Source organism: Phaethon lepturus, unplaced genomic scaffold (genome assembly GCF_000687285.1).
Source record: "Phaethon lepturus isolate BGI_N335 unplaced genomic scaffold, ASM68728v1 scaffold7297, whole genome shotgun sequence".
Classification (NCBI taxonomy): Eukaryota; Metazoa; Chordata; class Aves; order Phaethontiformes; family Phaethontidae; genus Phaethon; species Phaethon lepturus.
Window position 1 is genome coordinate 95,994 of NW_010552465.1, and position 21,795 is coordinate 117,788.

A 21,795-nucleotide genomic window follows, 5' to 3' on the forward strand; every position below is an offset into this window, starting at 1 on the left:
GTATAGTCCTGGGAGAGCCAAAATATTTCTCCCTCGAAGTTGGCACTGAGTTATGAAGGTCACTTTGGCATGTAGACGGCTTAATTGAACCAGACTAGTTATCCCATTTATTTCCCCTGCGAAATGCTATTGTAGTTGACACAGAATACATTCACAGACTACAGTAAATCATTACTTCTGAATAGCAGCATTGTTCGCCTTGCAAATAAGTAGCATATTGTAGGATCCTCTTTCCTACGAGATGCCTAAAATCTGAAAGTGTTTAAAATGCAACAAAGAAAACAACCAGCCCAATGACAGACTGGTAAAATTTCTAATTTGCCTGTGTATCTTTGTATCCCTGCAGACCATCAGCAGAGCATTTATGAATGGCAGTGCACTGGAACACGTTGTGGAGTTTGGCTTGGATTACCCAGAAGGCATGGCCGTAGATTGGCTGGGGAAGAACTTGTATTGGGCTGATACTGGAACAAATCGTATAGAAGTGTCAAAGCTGGATGGACAGCATCGCCAAGTGCTGGTGTGGAAAGATCTTGACAGTCCCAGAGCATTGGCATTGGACCCTGCTGAGGGGTAACTTGCTGATTTAATTCTATGTTTATGAACGGTGAAAAACAACATCGTAATGCTTTCTCTAGGGCATGTTAGTTAGGCACTGCATGTAAATCCTGGGAGAACTGAGCTGGGGAATACAACCTGGTAATTTAGAGTATGGGAGCTGGAGGAATACGCTCTTAATGTCCTGAATAAACATTAAGAATACTACCAAAAAAAAAAAAAATCAGAGCAGCTCATTAAAAAGGGATTTATATTTAGTTTTTTAATTAACCACAGAATCAAAGTAGTTTTAAGTTTATGGAATTCATTAATTAGAAAAGGACTATAGCATTGAAAAGAAAATATTTGTCCTTTTAAAAATGAGGATCCTTTTTATCACAAGTTAGGGTCCAATAAAGGTGTTAAATGATTTGAGAGTGGGGGAGTATGGCTTATTGTCTGAGAGTAAGGAAGGTGTTTGTTTCTTCAGATAAGAGAGCCTTTTTAGTTGGTATGGACAAGGGAAGCAAGGGCAGAAAAAGAGTGGAAACACTTATACCCACCTATCCCCAAAATGAAAGATTTCCTGAGAAGAAACTTCTTAGCTGGATTCAAATGTAATAGCAAAAGTAGGGCAATAAGCAGGGGGAGGGAGGAAGGAGCGGGGCAAGGCAGGGAAAAAACAATTTAGCTTCTGAAATAGCTCTTCTACAATTAAATGCTCATTTCACATTAACTTAATACTGCAAAACCTTTTTGAGGTTATACCAGCATTGTATTATTCTTATTTTACAAATGAGGGAACTTCATTTTGAAACGTTATGAAATTATCACAGTTTCCAGTGACACTGCAAGAGTTAGAGTAACGCAGAGAACTCTCGGCACTCACACACATTCCTCCTGCTTCGTTTCAACAAGGTGGTGGCAACTGTCGTGGTGCTTAGTCGAGCGGAGTTCTGCGCTGCCCCCAGTGGGACACGTAGATGGGGTTCAGCCCTGGCGTGCCAGGGGTTGCCTGGACGAGTACATCAAAGGGCACCCAAGACCAGACTGTTAGGTTCAGTTACTCAGTTGTAACAAAAGGTTGCTGTGGCTGATTCTAGTTTTACACTGGGAATAGGTTTTTTCCAAGGACTGTTGTCATTCAATGCTTTGTCTCTTCACCACAGACCAGAAAAAAATTTACTTGAGTTTTGAGCCTGAGTGCCTGTTTTCCCTTTTCTTATAGCTGAGCTGTGTCATTGTACTTCATATGGAAGCGTTCATGACATTGCTACCAGGGGGGCATTTCTAACACATAGGTCCATGCTGTGCACAACTTACAAAATTTATGCACAAAATACTTGCAAAATTTTAAAGAAAAATTTGCAAGTATTCCTTCTGTCTAAAGAATAGATCCCTCTTGATCATCAGTTTCTGAAGGAACCTTTCCCACTGGTGGTTGGCTGAAACTAAAAGCATTTCACAGGTGTTTGTTACTAGTGGTGTTAAAGCAGAAATGTGTAGGCATTGGCTAGCTATGTCTCACTTGGTTTTAAAATGGTATTGTCTTTACCTCTTGGAAGAAGCAACTAACTAGCCACCAAATGTCAAATACGCAGCCCTCTGTACTGTACAGTGCCTAAAGAAAATGTAAACGGGTACAAGTCTGTGCTGCTGCCAAATGAGGCATAAACTGGCATTGAGTAGGTAATAGTTTGTACTTTTGCTCCAGTGGAAATACTATACAGGTTTGTGTTATTCTGCCCTTGGCTGAAATGTAACACACTGTTACATGGCTGGTTGACTTAGCTGTGTGGAGATGAGCAGTGGCACCTATTAACAAAAGTACCATGCATACTTACCTTTTTGTATTCCTTCATTTGATGGACAACTGAATAGAAGCAGAAGCTAAGTGCCTTGGAAAACATGTTGCTAAATAACCAGGTATAAATGAAGGTGCCCAACTGCCAACCTTTTGCCTCTTCACTGACGTGTATGAGTTAGTTAAGATTGAAGTGCTTTCATATGGAACTTGCTGGTGAAAATCCCATCTCCCAAGTGGAAAAAATAATGTTGGAAGCATTTTGAGGAAATGTGACTCACTTCCTTGCTTGCGTTTTGAAAAAACATTTAGTGTAATGGGGCTTCATAAATGCTCAAACTTACAGATCTTTTTTTTCTCTTATTCTTTCTAAGGATTTTTGTTTTATGTTGTTTCTCCCTTTGAGTCCTCTTTTGGATTAAATGTGATTAGTTTTTTTTCTTTTGTCCTTTTAATCAGGTTCATGTACTGGACTGAATGGGGTGGTAAGCCAAAGATCGATAGAGCTGCTATGGATGGCAGTGAGCGGACTACTTTGGTACCAAATGTGGGACGTGCCAACGGCCTAACTATTGATTACGCTAAAAGGCGGCTGTACTGGACCGACCTTGATACCAACCTGATAGAATCCTCCAACATGCTAGGTAAGCGCCAGAGCCCTGGGCAGTGTCGTGGGGATGGTGGTGCTTTTTCACTGTTCCCTATGGCAAATTACCGCTTAAACAGTGCAAAGATACCTGTCTTAAGACAACAGTAGATTTTTCCAAACTTGCACGCCTTTAATGTTTGCTTCTACAATGGAAGTTTATGCAACACAGCATTTAGTGAGGCCTCAATTTTCTTGTAGGTGATACAGTTGCTCACAAAGTTAAAATTATACAAACTGTACATGTTTTCAGTTATATGTAGGACAAAGCTGTCAGCTGTCAGTGTTCTGAGAGTCTTGTTTTGCTGCTCTGAAGAGCACTGGCAAATACATAACAAACACTTCATCATCTGTAGAAAGGTAGAGAAAAAGCCAAGATAACAGTTTATTGGACATTTGTTTAGAATGTAATTTATTTTCCCCATATTTTCCCCAGTGTCAACCAAGGAGCTTTTCCTGGCTGGTATTGGTCACCGGGGTGGGGGGGGGGACACGGGATGGGTCTTGCTCTCACAGCAGGGTCTGTGTGGTTGTTTTGTAGCCTGGTCATTACAGCTAAATATTGGTGGAATATTTAATTCTTTCACTGTCCCAGGGTAGTGTACTGAGAACCCAAGCCCTCTCAGACTTGCACAGTATCTTTTTTTAACTTCTCGGCACCCACCGGCGTGAACTGCCTTGTTGTGTGCCCAATTATTTAGGTTAGCGTTATCACTCGCCGATATTTAAGGCTCAAGGAGTTAGTCTACTTTAAACTATATGTTTGCAGTAGTGGAACAAAGCTAGAGAAAGATCAAAACAGGAAGATGCATTGTAGGAGTTACATGTAATATAAAAGCTTTTCTTCAGCTTTTAATGCGTTTTGGTGTGCTGTTGAGGCTGGCTCAGTGTTCCCTTGTACATTGTGGAACTGGACACAGCGTTAGAATTTCATCTTCCCTGTGCCAGGGCTGTGCATCCTCGTCGTCTCTGTGCAAAGAGGGAATGACTTCTTGCTTCATAATCTCCTGTTCATATTCTGTGACTAGACAGCAGGACATCCTGTGGTAATGAAGTAGTTGAAATAAAGTGGTTGAAATCATTCCCTCCTCCTCACCCCCCATGCCCTGCTCCTTAAGGTCTCTTAACATTTCCATGGTATACACAATTAACTGTTGCCTACCTTGAGTTTCTGACTGCTCCTTCCTGTTACGACACTCCAGAGACAGGTTAGTTTAACCTTGTCCATTTAATTTTTCTCCTCATACGATGTAGAATTTTATTAAGCTTATAACAACTCTCTGTAAGCAGCGGGCAGAGACCCAAATGTGTTGCGAGAGGTGCTGAACTGGGAATACAATGTCAGGATCCTGCATCTCCGTCAGAGGGATCCTGTTTGTTTCAGGGAGGAGGGAAAGGACAAAGTCTTTCTGAGAACCCTGGTCGTTTTCAAAACTTGAGACTTTTTTCTTTAGTAAAATACATTCTCTTCTGTGAATTGCAAGCAGGATTAGCACATTTCTGTGATAGGCTCTGAGACTTCAGGATGGTCTTTTGAATAGTGTATGGGACTATAATTTACTTTTGTAATAATGAAATAGTAACTTTAAAGTAATTATGTGTTAACCTTTCTGTGCAGGGGACATGTCCCACAGCACTAAACAGCATATTGTTTGTCCCCATATAATTCAGCTTTTTCTCTCCCTTCTTTTTTGGAAACAGGCCTTGACCGTGAGATTATAGCCGATGACTTGCCTCACCCATTCGGCTTGACTCAGTATCAGGATTACATTTACTGGACAGACTGGAGCCGGCGTAGCATTGAACGAGCCAACAAGACCAGTGGCCAGAACCGAACTATCATCCAAGGGCATTTGGATTACGTTATGGACATCTTGGTCTTCCATTCCTCCAGGCAGGCGGGCTGGAACGAGTGTGCCTCCAGCAATGGTCACTGCTCTCACCTCTGCTTAGCAGTCCCTGTTGGTGGTTTTGTCTGTGGCTGCCCAGCTCACTATTCCTTGAACTCTGACAACAGGACTTGTAGTGGTAAGCCAAAATGAATGAAAATAAAACAGAGAAGCAGATGTGTTCAGTATCAGATGCTAGCATCGTACTTGGAGAAAAGAAGAATTACTTTTATGTGAGATGGTGAAGCATGTTTGCCGATAGGCCAAGCTAAAGCTAGTTTCTGTTTTTATCACTGAACGTGTATTTGAATAATTTTTGGTTCCTCAGCCTCCCCTCCTTCATAGGAAGCAGGATATGTGACTGGATAAAGATGGCAATAAAAATACATATTTTTAAATACAATTTTCTAATACTAAAATCCTACTGACTTTTAAGAGAAGATAGGCTATTGAAAGCAAAAAAAAAAAGTCTTGCAACATACCAGTATCACCTTAAAATAAGAAGTGGCTGTTAGAGAACCTTTTCAGTGACTCAGCTAAATCTGTGTAAGCAGGAAAGCTCAAAATGCTTTTGGTTTTGTATCTCTCTGTCAGACTCTCCTCAAGTGCTTACTTGCTTGTTTATTTATCTGCTTATTTATTTCTAATCTTGCCTGACAAAGGATATGTGATAGTTTGGTCTATATTCTGGACTTCATGTAGCCTTTAGGTGGTCAAGATTTAATTCTATAGTAGCTGTTTTTGCTGGCTGATGAGATGCTGAGCTGGACCGCCCTAGTGCCCCTAAAAGTGTTTCTTCCTCAGTGAGGATGGGCTCGGCTCCACAGCCTCCCCAGCACTTCAGATTTCTGATCTCAGTGCGGCCAAGCCCCATTTTTCTTTATTGTTGTGCAGAATGGGAACCGCAAGGCCCCTCAGGCTGTGTGTAATTAGTTTCTAACCAAATAATTTATCCATCTCTCAATAACTGGCTGCCAGTGAAGCTCTCATAATTTTGGCAGCCAGGCTGGATGGCTGATTTCCACTGGTGTCATTCAGATTAGTCAGTGGGTGAAGAGATTCATGGTACAGAGAGACAGATTTTATCTCGTCCACATTATGCATGAGTAGAGATCCAACTGTTGTTTTAAAGCCAAAAGCAGGGCAGCTTTCTCCACGAATGCCACCTCATGGCATTTTTTGAAAATCATGCGCTTCTGAAAACTCTGATTTTCCACCCCGCCGTGTGTCCTGTACTCCTCCTTTCCTTTTTTATTACAAGGGGCGTTTGCATGACAGCTGGATTCTTGTGCTCTAAGACCCTGACATCTTCCTGCAAGTTAGAGGCACAGCTGGCACCTCTCTGGTGGTTGTGATTTTGTAGGTGGAGGAATTTGACTTCCAGTGGAGAATAAGTAGCAAAATGATCACATGTCCTGGTTTTTTTTGTGAAAATGCTCTTGGAAACAAAGGAAGGAGAAAAATACAGGAAATCTGTTGTGAGCGAATAGAACTATTTCCCCATGGAACAATTCGGGGCCATTTGTGAGGTATTAGGAGTTTTCCTTCTGCCATGTTCAAACCTGGGAACTTTCCAGCTTCTCATTTGTAGGTAATTGGAGACTTGGGCTTCTCTGCATATAATTTAATTTTTTTCTTGGACACTATAATTGGAGCATGAATTGTTTTAACTTTCTCTTGCCTGTTTTGCTTGCTTATGTACTCCTGAACATTATTATTAGCCCAAACCCTGTCTAGAGGCCAGTTCCTCCCTTCTGGATTGTCCTGCTCATGTGTGCATAGATTCTTTTAATTATGGGAAGGACACACTGCTCTGATGAGATCTGGTATCTCATCAGAACTACCACGTGTTGTGAAGTTTGAAGGCAGTGTTACACAGGAGACGTGCTCGTTGCACTCCATTTGCCTGCCAAAAATATAGTTAAAATATGTGACTGTTGGGAGGGAGAATGGTGAAAACTGGGAAGGGATTTCTGAAATTGGTACTGTTTCAGAGATGTGGGGACTCAAGGGGGGAAATTCTGCTCTTGCTCTTTATAACGAGCCATCAATTCAAAGTTGGAAGCCAGGCAATCTTAGACAGTGAGAGGGTGTTTTTTGGGAAAAGTGGAAAGAATTTTAGGTGCTTATGATGGTATGTTTGCCTGCACTGTTTTATCTTAAGCTTTTTTTCCCTTTCCATTACTCTCTTAACTGCTTGGCAAGAATTCTGATGTTTTCCGAGTCTTCTATTTTGCCGTACACATTCAGATAAACTTTGCTTTGCCTTTTTTGTGTGCTTTCTTCTACAACTTAGAGCGAAGTAGAAGGCGGCTTAAATTATTGGAGAAAAGCTTGGAGGGGAAATACAGGTTTTCCAGAAAGCAAAAATGCCTTGCAATTAGGCCTGATTGCTATAGGATTGAGTGTTAGTTACCAAGGAAACTCCCCCGCCTTTTTTTCTTTTTTTTTTTTTTTTTTCCGTCAGCCAGAATAAATGTTCAAAGTGTACGCCTAAAATAACAAAGGAAAGTGATGATGTTCTCTGGAAGACTTTTGCTACCTTCTATTTCCAAGGTGCTGCCTTACCTGTTTTACAGGCTGGATTGAATGAGTGCAGTGTCCCACTGTTAATCTCCGCAGACTTGTGCTCTAGAGAATAGATTGTACAAACTTCAGGGAGGCTGTAATTTCTGGCTGCGGGCTCTTGTGCCATCTTGCACAGCAGTGGCTTCAGGTAGACCATTATTGAAAAGAACACTGAAAAGGCAAAATGCTTTAACTACCTCCTCTGATTTCTGACCCAGTTATGTAATAGAGGGATAATTTCTTTTTAACAATGTATTAAATGCCTTGTGCACTTACAGTAAGATACAGCCAGTAAACTACAGCTGTACAGGTTGGAGAAGTCTTTATTTTCTGATGTTTGATGGTATTTCTAAGTAAAAGATCATTTGTCCAGGAAATTTTTGCCTGGCATCTGGAAAGATGGAGCAGAGCATCAGATTTTTTTGTTTTCCTGATTGCAGTTTAGCATTCCCACATGGGCACCTAGAACTAAGAAAGATACATGAATTTGAGAAGAGTGAACAGATTTTTCTCCAGAAACACAGCCTTGCACACTCCTAAGAGATTTTCTTGTGAATTAGTTGTTGTTCCATTCCAGTGCAGGCAGAAATAGGGATTGTGGGAACAGGACTGAACCACTCTAATGGCAATCTCTGTTCCGTGGGACCTCAAAAATAAGGAACCAATGCTGGCTTTTGTTCAGCTTCCTCTGCAAGTAGAAGTGTACCTAGCAGAAGGTTCAGCTTTGGAATAGTGGAGCTACATTTGACTGGCACCCTTTTAGAAAGAAAATTGACAGTTCCTTGAGAGGCATGTCTGACTGTTCTTCTTTGAGGTGATTTTAACAGAAGTCTTCACATGCATTAGTCCTGCGACTAATTATCTTTGTCTGTCACATCCAAGTTCAGACATTTATAGTAAAAAGAGGTCATTTGAGAGGCTTTTCAAACTGATAAGAGGTTGGGGGTTTTTATGTTTTGTTTTGATTTTTTTGTTGTTGTTTCTTTTATTTGTTTTGGCAAAGGAAGAGGGGGAAGGGGAATGAAATAATAGGTACTATCTGGTTATATGTAGAAATCGTCATTACTGAACATAGGAATACCCAACATTATTGCTATGTGTAACCCTTTCACCCTCCGTTTGTTGTTTTTTTTTAACCCATCAAGCTCCTACAACCTTTCTGTTGTTCAGTCAGAAGAATGCAATTAATCGCATGGTGATAGATGAGCAGCAGAGTCCAGACATCATACTCCCTATCCATAGTCTCAGGAATGTTCGAGCCATCGATTATGACCCCCTGGATAAGCAGCTGTACTGGATTGATTCTCGACAGAACATCATCCGGAAGGCACAGGAAGACGGCAGCCAGGTATCCTGTGGGTGATGGAATTACTAAAAGATGAGGGAGGCATGCCCTACCCCCAGTAACGAATGGTGGTACATGAATAATTTAGGTACACAGACTTACTGTGGATTACTAGCTGTCACTTGGCAAAACAAGTGGCATTGGGAGTTTCTGGAGTCCTCAGCCAGTAATCTGGGAGGTGCAGCGGGAAATAAAACATGGAAAACTAAGGCAAACTTGAAGATACTGCTGTTCACACTACATTATTTGCTGAACGCTGTCTTTTGGCCAAGGGCTGTTGGACACCCGCATTTGAGAGAAGTGAAACATGGAACGGAAGGTTCATGGGAGAAATGAGAGTGTGTCGGAGAGAAGGAAGAGTTGCAAATGAGCAGGGGATGGGACATGGACTCTGAAATGAAGAGGGTGGGACTTTGTGAGGACACAGCTGTGTCTGAAGACTCCCAGCTTCTGTTGGGGTTAGGAAGAGAGCTGTTTTGTCAGCCACCGAGGCACTGAGCAACGAGGTTGAAACTAGTGACCTGTAAGACATGTAGCAGGCTCGGGAAAATGTATTTGAGTGGGGAATAGAGAAAAAGTAGAGTAGGGTAGAAGGCAAAAGATGATACAGGTTTAGTGAGATTGTGAGCAATGACTGCTTATTCATTTTCACATTTTAAAATAGGTTTTTCTTTTTTCCCTCCTGATTTTTTGAATGGGGGAGGAGTGGGAGACTAAGATGAACAACACTGAGGTGCTAGATTCAGTTTAATTTGTAAGAGAGTGTGGTTTCTGGTGGTGGGTGTGGTGGGAGTTGGATCCTGCTGCAATGCCCTTCAGCCTTAACTCTTAATTTAGCAATGATTTTAATTTTGGAATATCTAAATAATTTAACACCCAAAACTAGTCAAAGGCACCAGGTTTTTGCCAGCTTCAGCAGAATAAACAAATGCAAGACTTGTAGGCACGCCCTTTCATAGAGGTGACAAACCAAATAAAGTTAGGCAAATTTTACAGTGAAGTTTAATTTGGGGGTGAGAGGGTGGAGGCTGCTCACCTCAAAAGCATGAAGTTTTCCGAAAAGATTATGTAAGGCCACATTTCGTGAGTTCTCAATCCTCTTAAGAATTTTTTTGAAAAGTTCAGGAAAGATCTCAGTTAGGTTCACCTTTCACTGTAGGGAGACTATGCAGTTTCTTTCTAAAAACAAACAAACAAACAAAAACAACAACAACAAAAAAACAAACAACAACTTAAAAAAAGCATGTGAACTCAGAGGTCTGGACCAGTAGAATGCAAGAACTCTGAAGCACAAAGGTGTTAGCTGGAAATGCTCTAAAGTTGCTGTGGTACGCTAGCTGATGTCGTTTCTGTCTGTTGGCAGGGTTGCTTTCCCATTTATTATTCATCCTTATGTTATGTCTCCCAAGTGTGATGACAGCAATGGTGGAGAAGAATGAGGCAAGAATTTCAACTGCTGTCTGGCCTCACTTTGCCTGTGTTTTTATCCATTCAGCTGCAGCTTTGGGAATTAGTGGTGATGTGTTTTTGTTATAGGGTGCTAAATTTGCTGGGTTTGGGTCTATCCAAACTGAACTTAGAGTTGTCAAGAAAGCAGAGGAACCACAGAAGCTGACCCTGAATCTTCAACATAGAGACATGTTGGACTTATTGGTCAAACTTGCTAAGTCTTGTGAGATGCAACCAACTTAACATGATTGCCGTTATAACAAATCATCAAGACTAAGTGTCTATATCTGATCAAAGGTGTTGGTGGGGCAACTGGACCTGCGTGTCTCCTTCCTTTTGTCCACTTCCTTTTGCTGACCAGTAGTTTGATGTGGTGCATCCATAGCAAATAAAATTGCTCACGTTGGATCAGATTAAATGCTTTTCTATGGGTTGTTTTTCTTTCCTTTGTAGAGCCTCACTGTTGTGACAAGTCCAGTTCCCAATCAGAACCTAGATATGCAGCCTTATGACCTGAGCATCGACATCTACAGCCGCTATATCTACTGGACCTGTGAAGCTACTAATGTGATCAATGTGACACGCCTGGATGGGAGACCCATGGGAGTGGTGCTCAAAGGAGATCAAGATAGGCCCAGGGCCATTGTGGTGAATCCAGAGAAAGGGTATGTAGCTGAAATAGTGGTGTGGGGAAATTCAGGTTGAAGGTCTTGAGAATCGAATTGTTTTCTTGCTGCTGGTTGGTTTCTGTTTGTCAGAATAAAAACATCTTTGACATTTGTTAGATGTCTTGGTCATATAGCAAAAATGTAGAAATATCAAGTAAACTTTTTTCCTCTAATCATTCCTATTCCAGATACATGTATTTCACCAACCTACAGGAAAGGTCTCCTAAAATTGAGAGAGCAGCACTGGATGGAACTGAACGAGAGGTCCTTTTTTTCAGTGGTTTGAGCAAGCCCATAGCCTTAGCTATTGACAGCCAGCTAGGCAAGTTGTTCTGGGCTGATTCAGACCTGCGGAGAATTGAAAGCAGTGACCTTTCAGGTAGAGTAGCACTTTAATTCAGTGATTCATTTGTGTGGCGTGGGTGTGGGGGAATGCAGAGAAAAGAAAGGTGTCTTCTTTTCCTTCCTACTATAAACAGTCTGTACTGTGATTCTAATCACTCCCTAAATTCCCAGCCAGGGAATGTGCATGATTCATGCAGCATGCCTTTACAGTCTCATGCCTTTATCTATGATTTGCATTATTAATTGCTACACATGCTATTTACTTCAGTTTCTCACTGCAAGACCTTCGTGTGGTTTCCCAAAGTCAGTTCACAAATAACTTGCAGCAGTTTTGGAAAGGGGAGGGAGAGGATTGTTTTTAAAGGCATTGGTTTTGGTGCAGTAATCTGTCCATCAGAGGAAAGTTTCCCATTAGTGGAGAAATCTCTCCTGCAGAGCTAAAGCAGCAGGTGTGCAGGTCACTTATGTACCTGTCATTTAGGGTGAAATGATGTGAGAGAGATGTTCTCAAAAGGAAAAAAACTCCCTCTTCCAGCTATGGAATGCTCTTTGCCTGCTCCCTGAGGTTGGTTTTGCTGCTTGTCTTACCTTCTCTATGAGTTGATTCAGCTCACTTAGCCACGTAAGCAAACCAATAACCTAACAACAATATACAGAAAAAAGAGAAATAGAGAACAGTGTTCTGTTGGTTTGAAAAGCTGAGTTGGTTCAGCGAGCGTTGAGAAAGCAGCCGGAACCGGAGAAAGAAGAGGCAGAATCATGCAGTCGGATTGGATGAGAGAGAGATGTCTCTTATTTACCAGCTGGATCCAGCAAGCTGCTCTGGATCAGGTCAGCTGTCTCATGTGATATGAGCCAGGCTGGATGTTGCTGCTGGGAGTGCCAGGATGTTCTGAGCACATACATACCCATCTCTGTTAGGTGATGGGGTATATGCCCCCCTTGCACTGCTGCTCATGGAGGGCAGTGGCAGAATTTCTCCTTTCTCTGCAGTAGGTCCATCCCCAGTTTGAATAGTGCATGTCCTTATTCTTCAGTTGAGTGTTATTCTACTATCAGAAGCACAAGTACACACGTAAGGAAATAAGGACACACTTTGCAATCTGATAGCGAGTTTGAAAATTTTAACAAGAGTATGGTAGTTTGTAGTAATGTCTTTCACTGATGACTGGATACCTTAATTCAAAGTAGCAGCATGTAATCCCACTGACACCAGTGTGATTTTCAGCCTTCTACTAAGCTGCTAGAATTAGCTTTTGTTTTGCAAAACATTTCAGGCTTTCTAGATGATTGGAATTGAGGCTCAGCAAGATAGTTATTTTTTTCGGTTATTAATGTGGTGTGTCACTGGACGATTCAGGGTAACTAATGAACTGTGATATCCTGACTGTTTACTGTTTTAAAACACAGAACATAAGCTGAGTTGAGTTAGTGAGTTGTTTTTAAAAAAAAAAAAAAAAAAGTGTTATGGTCTATCCCAGTATGTTCTAGGCTATCCCAGATCCAGAGTCTGCATGAGTAAAGTAACGGGCAGCAATAGAACATAATATGTGCTTTGTTTCTCTCTTTGTCTGTTATCTGCCAGAAATTAGGGTGCCAGAGGAGAAGATGGGTCTAAATTCTAATCCAGTCTGGTTTTAATGTTTCAGTAAAATCTCGCCATATTTTCAAAGAACATGAAGGAAAATCATTCCAAAACCTCTCTTGGTTTTGTCATTTGCACCACAAATAGATTGCTATAATCACCACGATAAATTGGTAACTGCTGAGATGCATTCCTGTGCTTAGGAATGCTGATTAATAGGCTCTTTTGACCGTCAGAGTAATTTTTCTGCATGTTAGCTTCTTAAAAACATGCACAGTCTTTTGCTCTGTCAACTCCGTAGATGCCAGTACCCATAAAGGGAAGGAGAACTAGAATGCCTTTTATGTGATGCAGTCCTTCTCTTCCTCCCTATCCTTCAGGCATGCAGTTAAGACTCAGTTATGCTGCCCAAATGGGAGATCCTATTGAAGCTAACCAGATTCTTCACATGATTAAGGGTTGTTTATGAAAAGATGACTGGAATTAGCTCCCTACCATGGAAAGTATTTGGAAATTAGTTCTTCTATTCCAGAACAATTAGTGTGATTTGGAAATGTCTAATGATTCTGGAATTAAGTAATTTTTATTTGGAAACAGAATGAGCTATGGGTGTGTCCTGATTTTTTTTATTTGTTTGTTTGTTTTTATGTCTGTTTGTACAAGGTATTGCTGGAAAGAGAATGCTGATGCCAAGGAGACAAAGCTTCTCTTAATCACATCTCCCTTTCATCTGGCATTCCCAGTAAAGGGGACTAGCACCCTAATGAGCTAGCTTCAGATTTCATTGTTGGTTTATGGAAGGAGGGATTTCAGTGTCTTGGTTTAAGTCAGAAATAGTCAGTTACACTTGGTCACAAATATTAAAAAGAAAGATTAAGACATTAAGGGAGTGAAAATTCTAAGCTTCAGAGCTTTAGGAGCATACTGCTAAATGCCATGCTGATTGACATGGGCATGGCAGAGCAGGGCATGTACAGACTGCATTTGGGTAGGTCAAGGTCTTAGTTTTAACTATATTCCTTCCTGTCATCTTTGCATTTCCTCTATTCCCAGCTTAACTTTTAAGATGCAGGTTGCTGTTTCTTACCTTTTCCCTGTACAGTGAGTCATGCCCATGGGGGTTAATAGATGGTTGCAGTTATTTAGTTTGACTTACATCACTCAGTCTATTAATTTCTACATCAGTCTGGGTTATAGCCTCCTTCAGAATCCACCAATGTCTTTTCTTAATCAGATCATTGCTGGTGTTGTTCCAAAGTGGTGGGCGAGAGCCCCGTCTAGCTGAGGATTAGTATTTGAATTTCCGTGTTCTGCTTTATATATTACCACTTGCTAAATGTTTGGAAGGGTACTTAACTTCTGAGCTCTGTATGCGTTTAGTGAAAAGGAGATAAATATATTTTTCACAGCTGAATTTGTTTATAAGTCATCATCACTGACATTGTGTTGACTAAATTCTCCACAAGCCAAAAAACAATTTTGTTACTAATCAAAACAGAGGGATAGAACCTGTTCAAATTATAAAATCATAAAATATATGTCCTTTGTCCCATAACATTATCTTGTGTGGATATGGTAGAATTTTTCTGTGGTACTCAGTTGTACTAGTATATTTTTACAGGACAAATTATAAAAAAAACTTTATGGAAATTGTTTTGTGGATGAACATATGCAAAGTTATTGTCTGCTGTAGTAAAAGCAAAAAATAAGAATAGCAGTGATCCCAGATACCTGAAATACCAGGATTTATATGTAAATTTTCAAGCTGTGGCCTAATTTTAGACAGTGTAATACTGTTCTCAGCATTTCAAAACTGAAGCAGATTCATTATGTTTGTGAGTAATTTTATGCTCAGAATCTGATAAACCTCACTGAATATTTGAGTGTTAATGACCATGTCATGTCATGTAAAATAAACAAAGCATGGATTAAACCTCACTCTTGAGCTCTCAGGTTTTGAATAACTATTTTTCTTCTGTGTATGAGTTATGAAGTCATCACTGTCTTTGGACGGTCCTTAATGATACCTTTAAAACAGCTGCAGACGGTCTTCTGTTTTATGTGGAGTGTGGCAATTGCTCTTGACTATATTCAATGCCAGGTAATCTAGCATAAAAGTCAACAAATACTCTTCAGACGTGTAAGGCTAAAGCCTCTTGGCTGCCACTGATGATTGCTAAAGGAACTGAGGAAAGTCTGTCTTCGCTAGGAAGAAAGGAACATTCCCAACTTAGCATGAAAACCTTAGTGAAGATAATGTAGTTAAAAGAGTATGAGGAAGTCAGAAGTCAAGTGTTTACCTTAATCTCATAATTCATGTGGAAAGTACTAACTACCTTGCCTTCACTTGGATTTTATCTTGTATTAGTTAACTCAAGCTAATAATCCATCTTCTTATTCCCTGTTGTATGCCAAGACAAAGCAGTTAATCTCTCCAAAAAAGGATAGAAGAATATAAAGAGTTACCAATTCCCATACTATTGATAAAAGACTGGATAGGCTCATGAGAGCTGGGCCCCCAACTCCAGATGCTTCTTAAATACATACAGTACATGTATTTGAAGCACAAAAACTGTCATCTTGATGAAAGTAGAAAAAAAAAAATATTATCTGTCTGCAAAATGCTTCAGTCTTGCATCAGAGGACCGAGGATTGCTTGTGTTTTTACCTGGTAGTGTAAAAGTAGTGGAAAATAGTGGTGTGAGTAGTGTAGAAAATGTTTGTGATAGCTCAGCTAGAATCACATGAAGTACTAAACCACGCTTTCCTTCTGCAGGTGCTAACCGGATCGTTTTGGAAGACTCTAATATCTTGCAGCCTGTGGGACTGACTGTATTTGAAAACTGGCTGTATTGGATTGACAGGCAACAGCAGATGATTGAAAAGATTGATATGACTGGTCGAGAAGGACGTACAAAGGTCCAAGCTCGTATTGCACAACTCAGTGACATCCATGCTGTGAAAGAGCTCAACATTCAGGAATACAGTAAGTGCAATCCCTATTTGCGAGTGGCAAGGAGTGGCCGTGGAGACATGAGCCTGTTTTGCCTTGTCGCTGATCAACATCAGTGCAGATCGAAGGGGCCAGAAGTTGGTATGGTTTTGTGTTTGTGCATCGCCACGGTGCAATTAAATTTGTTTCCTTTGGGCAGTTGGCAATGGACTGGACATCTGTCACAAACCCAGCATTACGTTTTGTTGCTGATGACAACTTTATTGGTAGTTCCATACACTGGTTGTAGGCACAGTGAAAATGTCTTGTTAGCCCTAGCAGATGATTATGGCTGTGACACACTAGTGAGTTGCTACTAGGTGTTCACTCAGTTTAGACAAGCACAGCTCTCAGGGCCTTTTACTAGCAGTAAATGTTTCAATGGACTGCCTGCCTTGAAGGCAAAGTGAACAATTTTTGTGGTGGCAATTCGTACTGAAAGTAAATAACAGAAGAGCAACATTGCATTGCACAAAGGAAGTGTGCATTAAATAACAATTTGTGTTGAACATGGCTGCACTTTTTAAAGTTTTCTGTTTACCAGGATATAGCTTTTCCCCATGCAGGGTGCTTGAAACGACAGGAGCTGGATGGTTAAAGCAGTGGTGCTGCTGTCATTCTGGAGGAAACAGGCCTGGTTAATAGGCTGTGGTGCATGCCTTGGAGAAATATGTAGAAAAATGTCTGGGGATGTTTAATTAAAGCATCAGTGCAGACTACTACTAGTTTTGTTTGCTATTAATCTCAGTAAATCTGTCAGGAGTTCCAAGAGAAGTATGTTGTCCTTATTAAATATGCCTCTTCATTTTAATGTTTATCTAGAGCATGTTAATTTGAGTTTCAGAGACAGTGTGGAAGCTTCAGAATTCATAAATTAGAAAAGTTTACTTTTTTTAATGGTCTTTGATAGAGAAAATGAAGTATGGAATCCAAGGCATCCTTTTGGATTACTAATGCTACTATTTTTGCTGCAGAACTAATTCTATCTCACACAAGAAGCAAAATGCTTTGAGTATTGTTTACTGTGTTAGTAGACTCCATCGCACGATTGTCACAACATTTCAGATCACAGACAATGATCAGTGTGCATGATAATTATTGATGTGTGTAAAGGGAAAAAATGCACACAACAAAATTCAACTTTTTCAGAGTTGTTTTTAGTAGGGGAGGAGGAAATAATGAAAGGAGTTCTGTGAGCCCCAAGAAATCACTGAAAGGCCAGAAAAGAGGTGGGGATTTCTTGTCAGTACGTCTTTCTTATTTTTAAAATCACAGGACAACATCCTTGTTCTCAAGATAATGGCGGCTGCTCACACATTTGCATCGTGAAGGGTGACGGCACCACACGCTGCTCTTGCCCAGTCCACCTTGTCCTGCTGCAGGATGAGCTGTCCTGTGGAGGTAAGTCCTTCCCATGCTCTGTGTCACTGAGCGTTCAGCTTCTGTGTTGCAGGGTGGGGGTCTCCGTCTTTAGGGGTGGCTTCTGAGCAGAAAGAATGTGACAGCGCACCAGGTGCTGTTAACATGCTTTTACACGCATTTTTACTCTTTGCCTCTACCCCCAGCTAAATCTGCAGGTATTGAGAAGGAGGAGAAGAGGGAAAAGTCACTAGTTGACTATTGAATAAGGATTTCTGTTCACTCTTTCTGCTTAAGACCAGTGAATTATTTCAACTCTATTTTTTAATTGTATGATTTCTATTACCTTTTTCTATTACTCTGTTCTCCTTTTTCAGATAGTGGTAGATTCTCATGTTCTAGCTTATTGCACTGTCTGGGCCATTTTATTCTTATCTGCTGTCCTCCTCAAACTCACCCTGTGCGTGTCCCTGAACTGCAGTCCCAGAAGGGCAAGTTGCCTCCTCTGTGGTGATATGGCCACTGTAGCCTACGCCCTGGTGTCTCCAGGGGTGGGGTTGAAATGGGGGAGAGAAGAGACACTTTGGTGCTTGAGTCTCTTTGTGCCACCATGCTGAATGGATTTATTATGCAATCTTCTCGCCATCAAGGCGACGTGTGGTCTCACAATGGAACAAGAGCTAACATAATCCAGATATTTTCTCAGAGCAAGTTTAACACCAGGCCAAAAGCAGGGGGAGGAAAGGGGGATTAAAAAAAGGGAAAAAAATCCACACTTACTTACTGCATGAGATTAACAGTTACTGTAGTAAATGTTAAATAACAGCTAACAGCTGTGTTGAGATAGTGGAGCTTGACTAGATGGAGCAGTTTTTTGTCGTTTTGAAAGAATTTTGACTGAACAGAGCTGTCGAGGGCACATAACTAGACATTGAGTCACAGTGCATCCATCTGCAGTGCATTACATCCTTTTAATGTTTTCTATACAATGACTGTCAAACATTAAAAAGAAAGTGAGCCATTGGTTGTGTATACAGTGATGTTGCAGGAAAGGGGGAGAAGAAAAGTGTGTTGACTTTAAATGAAAACTTTTGAAGACCTACTAAGAGAAGGGTGTAAGAGGCTGAAGTGGGAAGGGAAGAAAATAATTGTTTTGAGTGTGCATGTTTCTCTGTTCCTCTTGTTCTGTGTCTAATGAAGCTCCATCAACATTAGCCTGCATCAGTCACATGGGGCTCCAGATCTGCACAAATGACTGTGGAGGCAGTGAGGGTGGAAGTTACCTTATGATGTGGCACGTTTATCAGCTGCTTGATAAATGAAGGCAGCTGAGCTCTTCTTGTCCTTACCTGTCCTGATCAGCTGTTTGTTCACCTGGATTTTTATTTTTTCTTTGTTTGCTTGATTTTTAAAGAACCACCAACATGCTCCCCTCAGCAGTTCACCTGTTTCACAGGTGAGATTGACTGCATCCCAGTGGCCTGGCGCTGTGATGGTTTCACTGAATGTGAAGACCACAGTGATGAAAAGAACTGCCCAGTGTGCTCGGACACCCAGTTCCAGTGTGAAAGTGGACAGTGCATAGAAGGTGCCCTCCGGTGCAATGGAGAAGCCAATTGCCAGGATAACTCGGATGAGAAGAACTGTGAAGGTACAGAGGATCTTTGAGAGAGTGATGAAAATAAAGCTGTCATGGGGACACTGTGATAGATAACAGAGTTATTGCTGAGTAGGATTTGGAAGGATCTGAGGTTCTGCTAGTTTTTAAACTGATCTGTTGAATGGGAAATTATTTCACAACTCCATACTTTTGTTTCTCCACCCATGAGACAGAAATAACACTGATCTGCACAGTGATTTAAGCTCTGTTTGTGAAAAGTACTATTAAAAAGATGATATGTTTTTAACCTCTAAAAACCTGGTAACTGGGAGTGAATTAGAAAGTGGAGCAAATCCCTGTCATAATTTTTTGTGTACCTTGTACCAAGTAAAGGTCTTGGGATTATTTATTTTGTAATACGTGAATAAAATGAAGTTAAGTTTTTGTGAGTAAGTGGGAGTGAGACACAGGCGAGATTTCTGGAGACCTTTTCTTCCTGTAAAGCACAGCAAAAGAGTATTTAAGCAGTCGTTATAGAGGGAAGTGCTATTGCCAACACAATGAGAATTAGGTTCTTTTGATTTTGGAAAGGACAGGTTATGCTGGTGGAGTCTGAACTACCCCACCCGTGTACAAAGTGAAATATGAGCAAACTTGTCCTTTCCCCCTGCACAAGTAGTGAGAAGTTGTAGGGATAACTTGTAAGCTTAAAAGGATGACTCGTCTCTACATCCTTTCAGTACATTTTCCTTCTTTGAAGAGACTGTCTAAGGGTCTTTGAATCAAGGCTGAATTTCTTCCCAAAAGATGTGCTCCAGCTCAAACAAAAACATACAGACTGATGCAGAAATTCCTATGTGATGAAAGATGATTGTTAACCAGATGAGATGCTGACGTCTGAAAATACGTTGTGTAAGTTAGCTTCCCAGTTGCCATCCAGCATCTGGAGATACCAGACCAAGGGCTGTTGATCACCTTCAATGTGGCCCTGTTATTCAGAGTATTCAAATCGATTACAGATCAGAAAAGTCTTTAACTTCTTAATTCAAATGAAGTCACAAAGAATTCTGGATTTATGAGAAACAGGAGGCAAAAATACGTGTAAACAACAGCAGCCAGCACCTTGCCTGCAGCACCTTTTTTCCCAAAGTGTTTAGTTTATTTTTTGAGTGTACTGGCAGAGCTCCAGTTTTTGGGTGTTTTTTTTATTTTACATAATGTCAAGTGAAATATATCGTCCCATGATCACGGAGTTTTCTGGTTTACAAGAGGAGCGTAAGGGCATTGAGAAACCACGTTTATCTTTCTTAAACCATTTTATCATCATGGTTTGGCAGATTTATTTTAAATAAATAATTAATTTTCCTCTCTATCACAGTAAATGCTTAGAGTTGGGGATTCTTACAGTAATTTTGCAATAATCATGTCCTGCAGTAAGTGCCTGTGTTCTCAGTGGCTTTCTGCTTCTGAGTTAGTTTAGTCAAGGTAACTTTATCTTGTAGTGTTCTTACTATAAATAGGCATTAAGGACCGGGTACCCACTGTGCCGTATCCTCAACAGAACACTGAATCACTCTTTATGCGTGGTTGGCATGAAGGACTTTTGTGTGCCACTGGCTACTTCAAGAAATGAAGGTAGCAGCAGGCTAAGGTCTCCCAAGATACTCCTGACTGTATGCTTTGGTATCTTGTTTTCTTAATCATTTTAAAGAGTAGAAGTCTTTGATACTGACTCTTGGGGTGTGTGTGGGGGTTCTCTTTCCAGTGCTTTGTTTAACCGATCAGTTCCGCTGTGCCAGCGGGCAGTGCATTGGGAAAAGCAAGAAATGTGATCACAACTTGGACTGCAGTGACAGCTCAGATGAGCAAGGATGCTGTAAGTGTAAAACTGGAGACTAGAGACTTGATTGCAGTGTACAAAATTTGTTTCTTATCTTCTCTGTGAGTTAGATTTTATTCTGCCAACCAGACTGAATTAATTGTTCCCAAAATGGATGCTCCTGTTCATAACTGCTGTCGTGCAATTAATGCACAACATGGTGGAATAGGAATAACAAAAACAACTGGTATTCTGAACAAGTAGTGTCTGAGGCAGAGCAGGCTAGTAATTTTTCCACTTACCTTTTAAACTTTTAAAAGAAATAAAAGGTTAGTTTTACTATAACCTGTTAGTATGCTGAGATGGTACAGTGTTTAAAAAAAATCTTTCTAGCAGCATGAGGCTTTTATATATTACTGCCCTGCTTCATGGTTTTCTCATCCAGAGAATTAATAGCAGGTGCTTTTAGAATCAGAGGATCACTCTGTTTACAGAATAAACCTTCTAAGATTTCCTTTGCATCTTGAAAAGTTGTAATTCTGAGCTTGATTTATGATTCATAACATGTGATATCCCCTACCTTGAAATCTCCAGGGCTCTGCAAGAAGATCACTGCCTTTAAAATTCCAACCTGAAAGTTCATTTTCGCTGTTGGTGCTTTAAAAGAAATTATAAATGGGGACATCTTTTCTTGTGTTAGAGATCCGTATATCACAGTTGACACACACACGTAACTTGAAAATGCAAAGCCAGAGTTGGACGCTTGATCTTAAGAAGGAGTAATAGGAGATGTTCTGTCATGCTACCAAGTTATTAGTGACATCATCACAGACATGTATAGTTATCTTTTTTTATAGTTCATATATTATCTGGTTTTGTAACAGAGAATGGAAAATTAGCCCACCTGGAGTAAGATTGCAGTTGTCACTGTCCCTCCTCCAGTATGATCAGAAGTTTGTTTACTTATCTCTGTAGACTGTGACAAGCTGGTTAAAGTGTGGGTTTGGTGTTCAGGGAGAAGAAAATGTGTTGAGGAAAAGACTTTCAGTAATGGATAAGATGTAAAACACTGACTAGAACAGGAAAATACTTTAAAGTCTGCTTTTCTTGTCAAATTCGTGAAGCACAGACAGGGGCTTGTCAGTTATTCCCAGAAATGTCACTGCTTAGAATTGGGATTGTAGCGGAA

General features: G+C 40.6%; 1 protein-coding gene across 3 annotated transcripts in view; it reads left to right on the forward strand.

Moving 5' to 3' along the window:
* Positions 1-21,795, forward strand: part of LOC104623973 (low-density lipoprotein receptor-related protein 6) — a 109,247-nt gene that overhangs the window by 81,094 nt on the left and 6,358 nt on the right. The window contains exons 9-18 of one of the 3 annotated variants that reach the window (XM_010291217.1): positions 347-573; positions 2,801-2,985; positions 4,689-5,015; positions 8,590-8,792; positions 10,692-10,903; positions 11,095-11,285; positions 15,613-15,822; positions 17,104-17,229; positions 18,602-18,838; positions 20,553-20,669. In XM_010291217.1, coding sequence (XP_010289519.1) covers positions 347-573; positions 2,801-2,985; positions 4,689-5,015; positions 8,590-8,792; positions 10,692-10,903; positions 11,095-11,285; positions 15,613-15,822; positions 17,104-17,229; positions 18,602-18,838; positions 20,553-20,669 — 2,035 coding nt within the window. The remainder of the gene's footprint in view (positions 1-346; positions 574-2,800; positions 2,986-4,688; positions 5,016-8,589; positions 8,793-10,691; positions 10,904-11,094; positions 11,286-15,612; positions 15,823-17,103; positions 17,230-18,601; positions 18,839-20,552; positions 20,670-21,795) is intronic. The other 2 variants (XM_010291216.1, XM_010291215.1) reach the window with 2 other exon arrangements.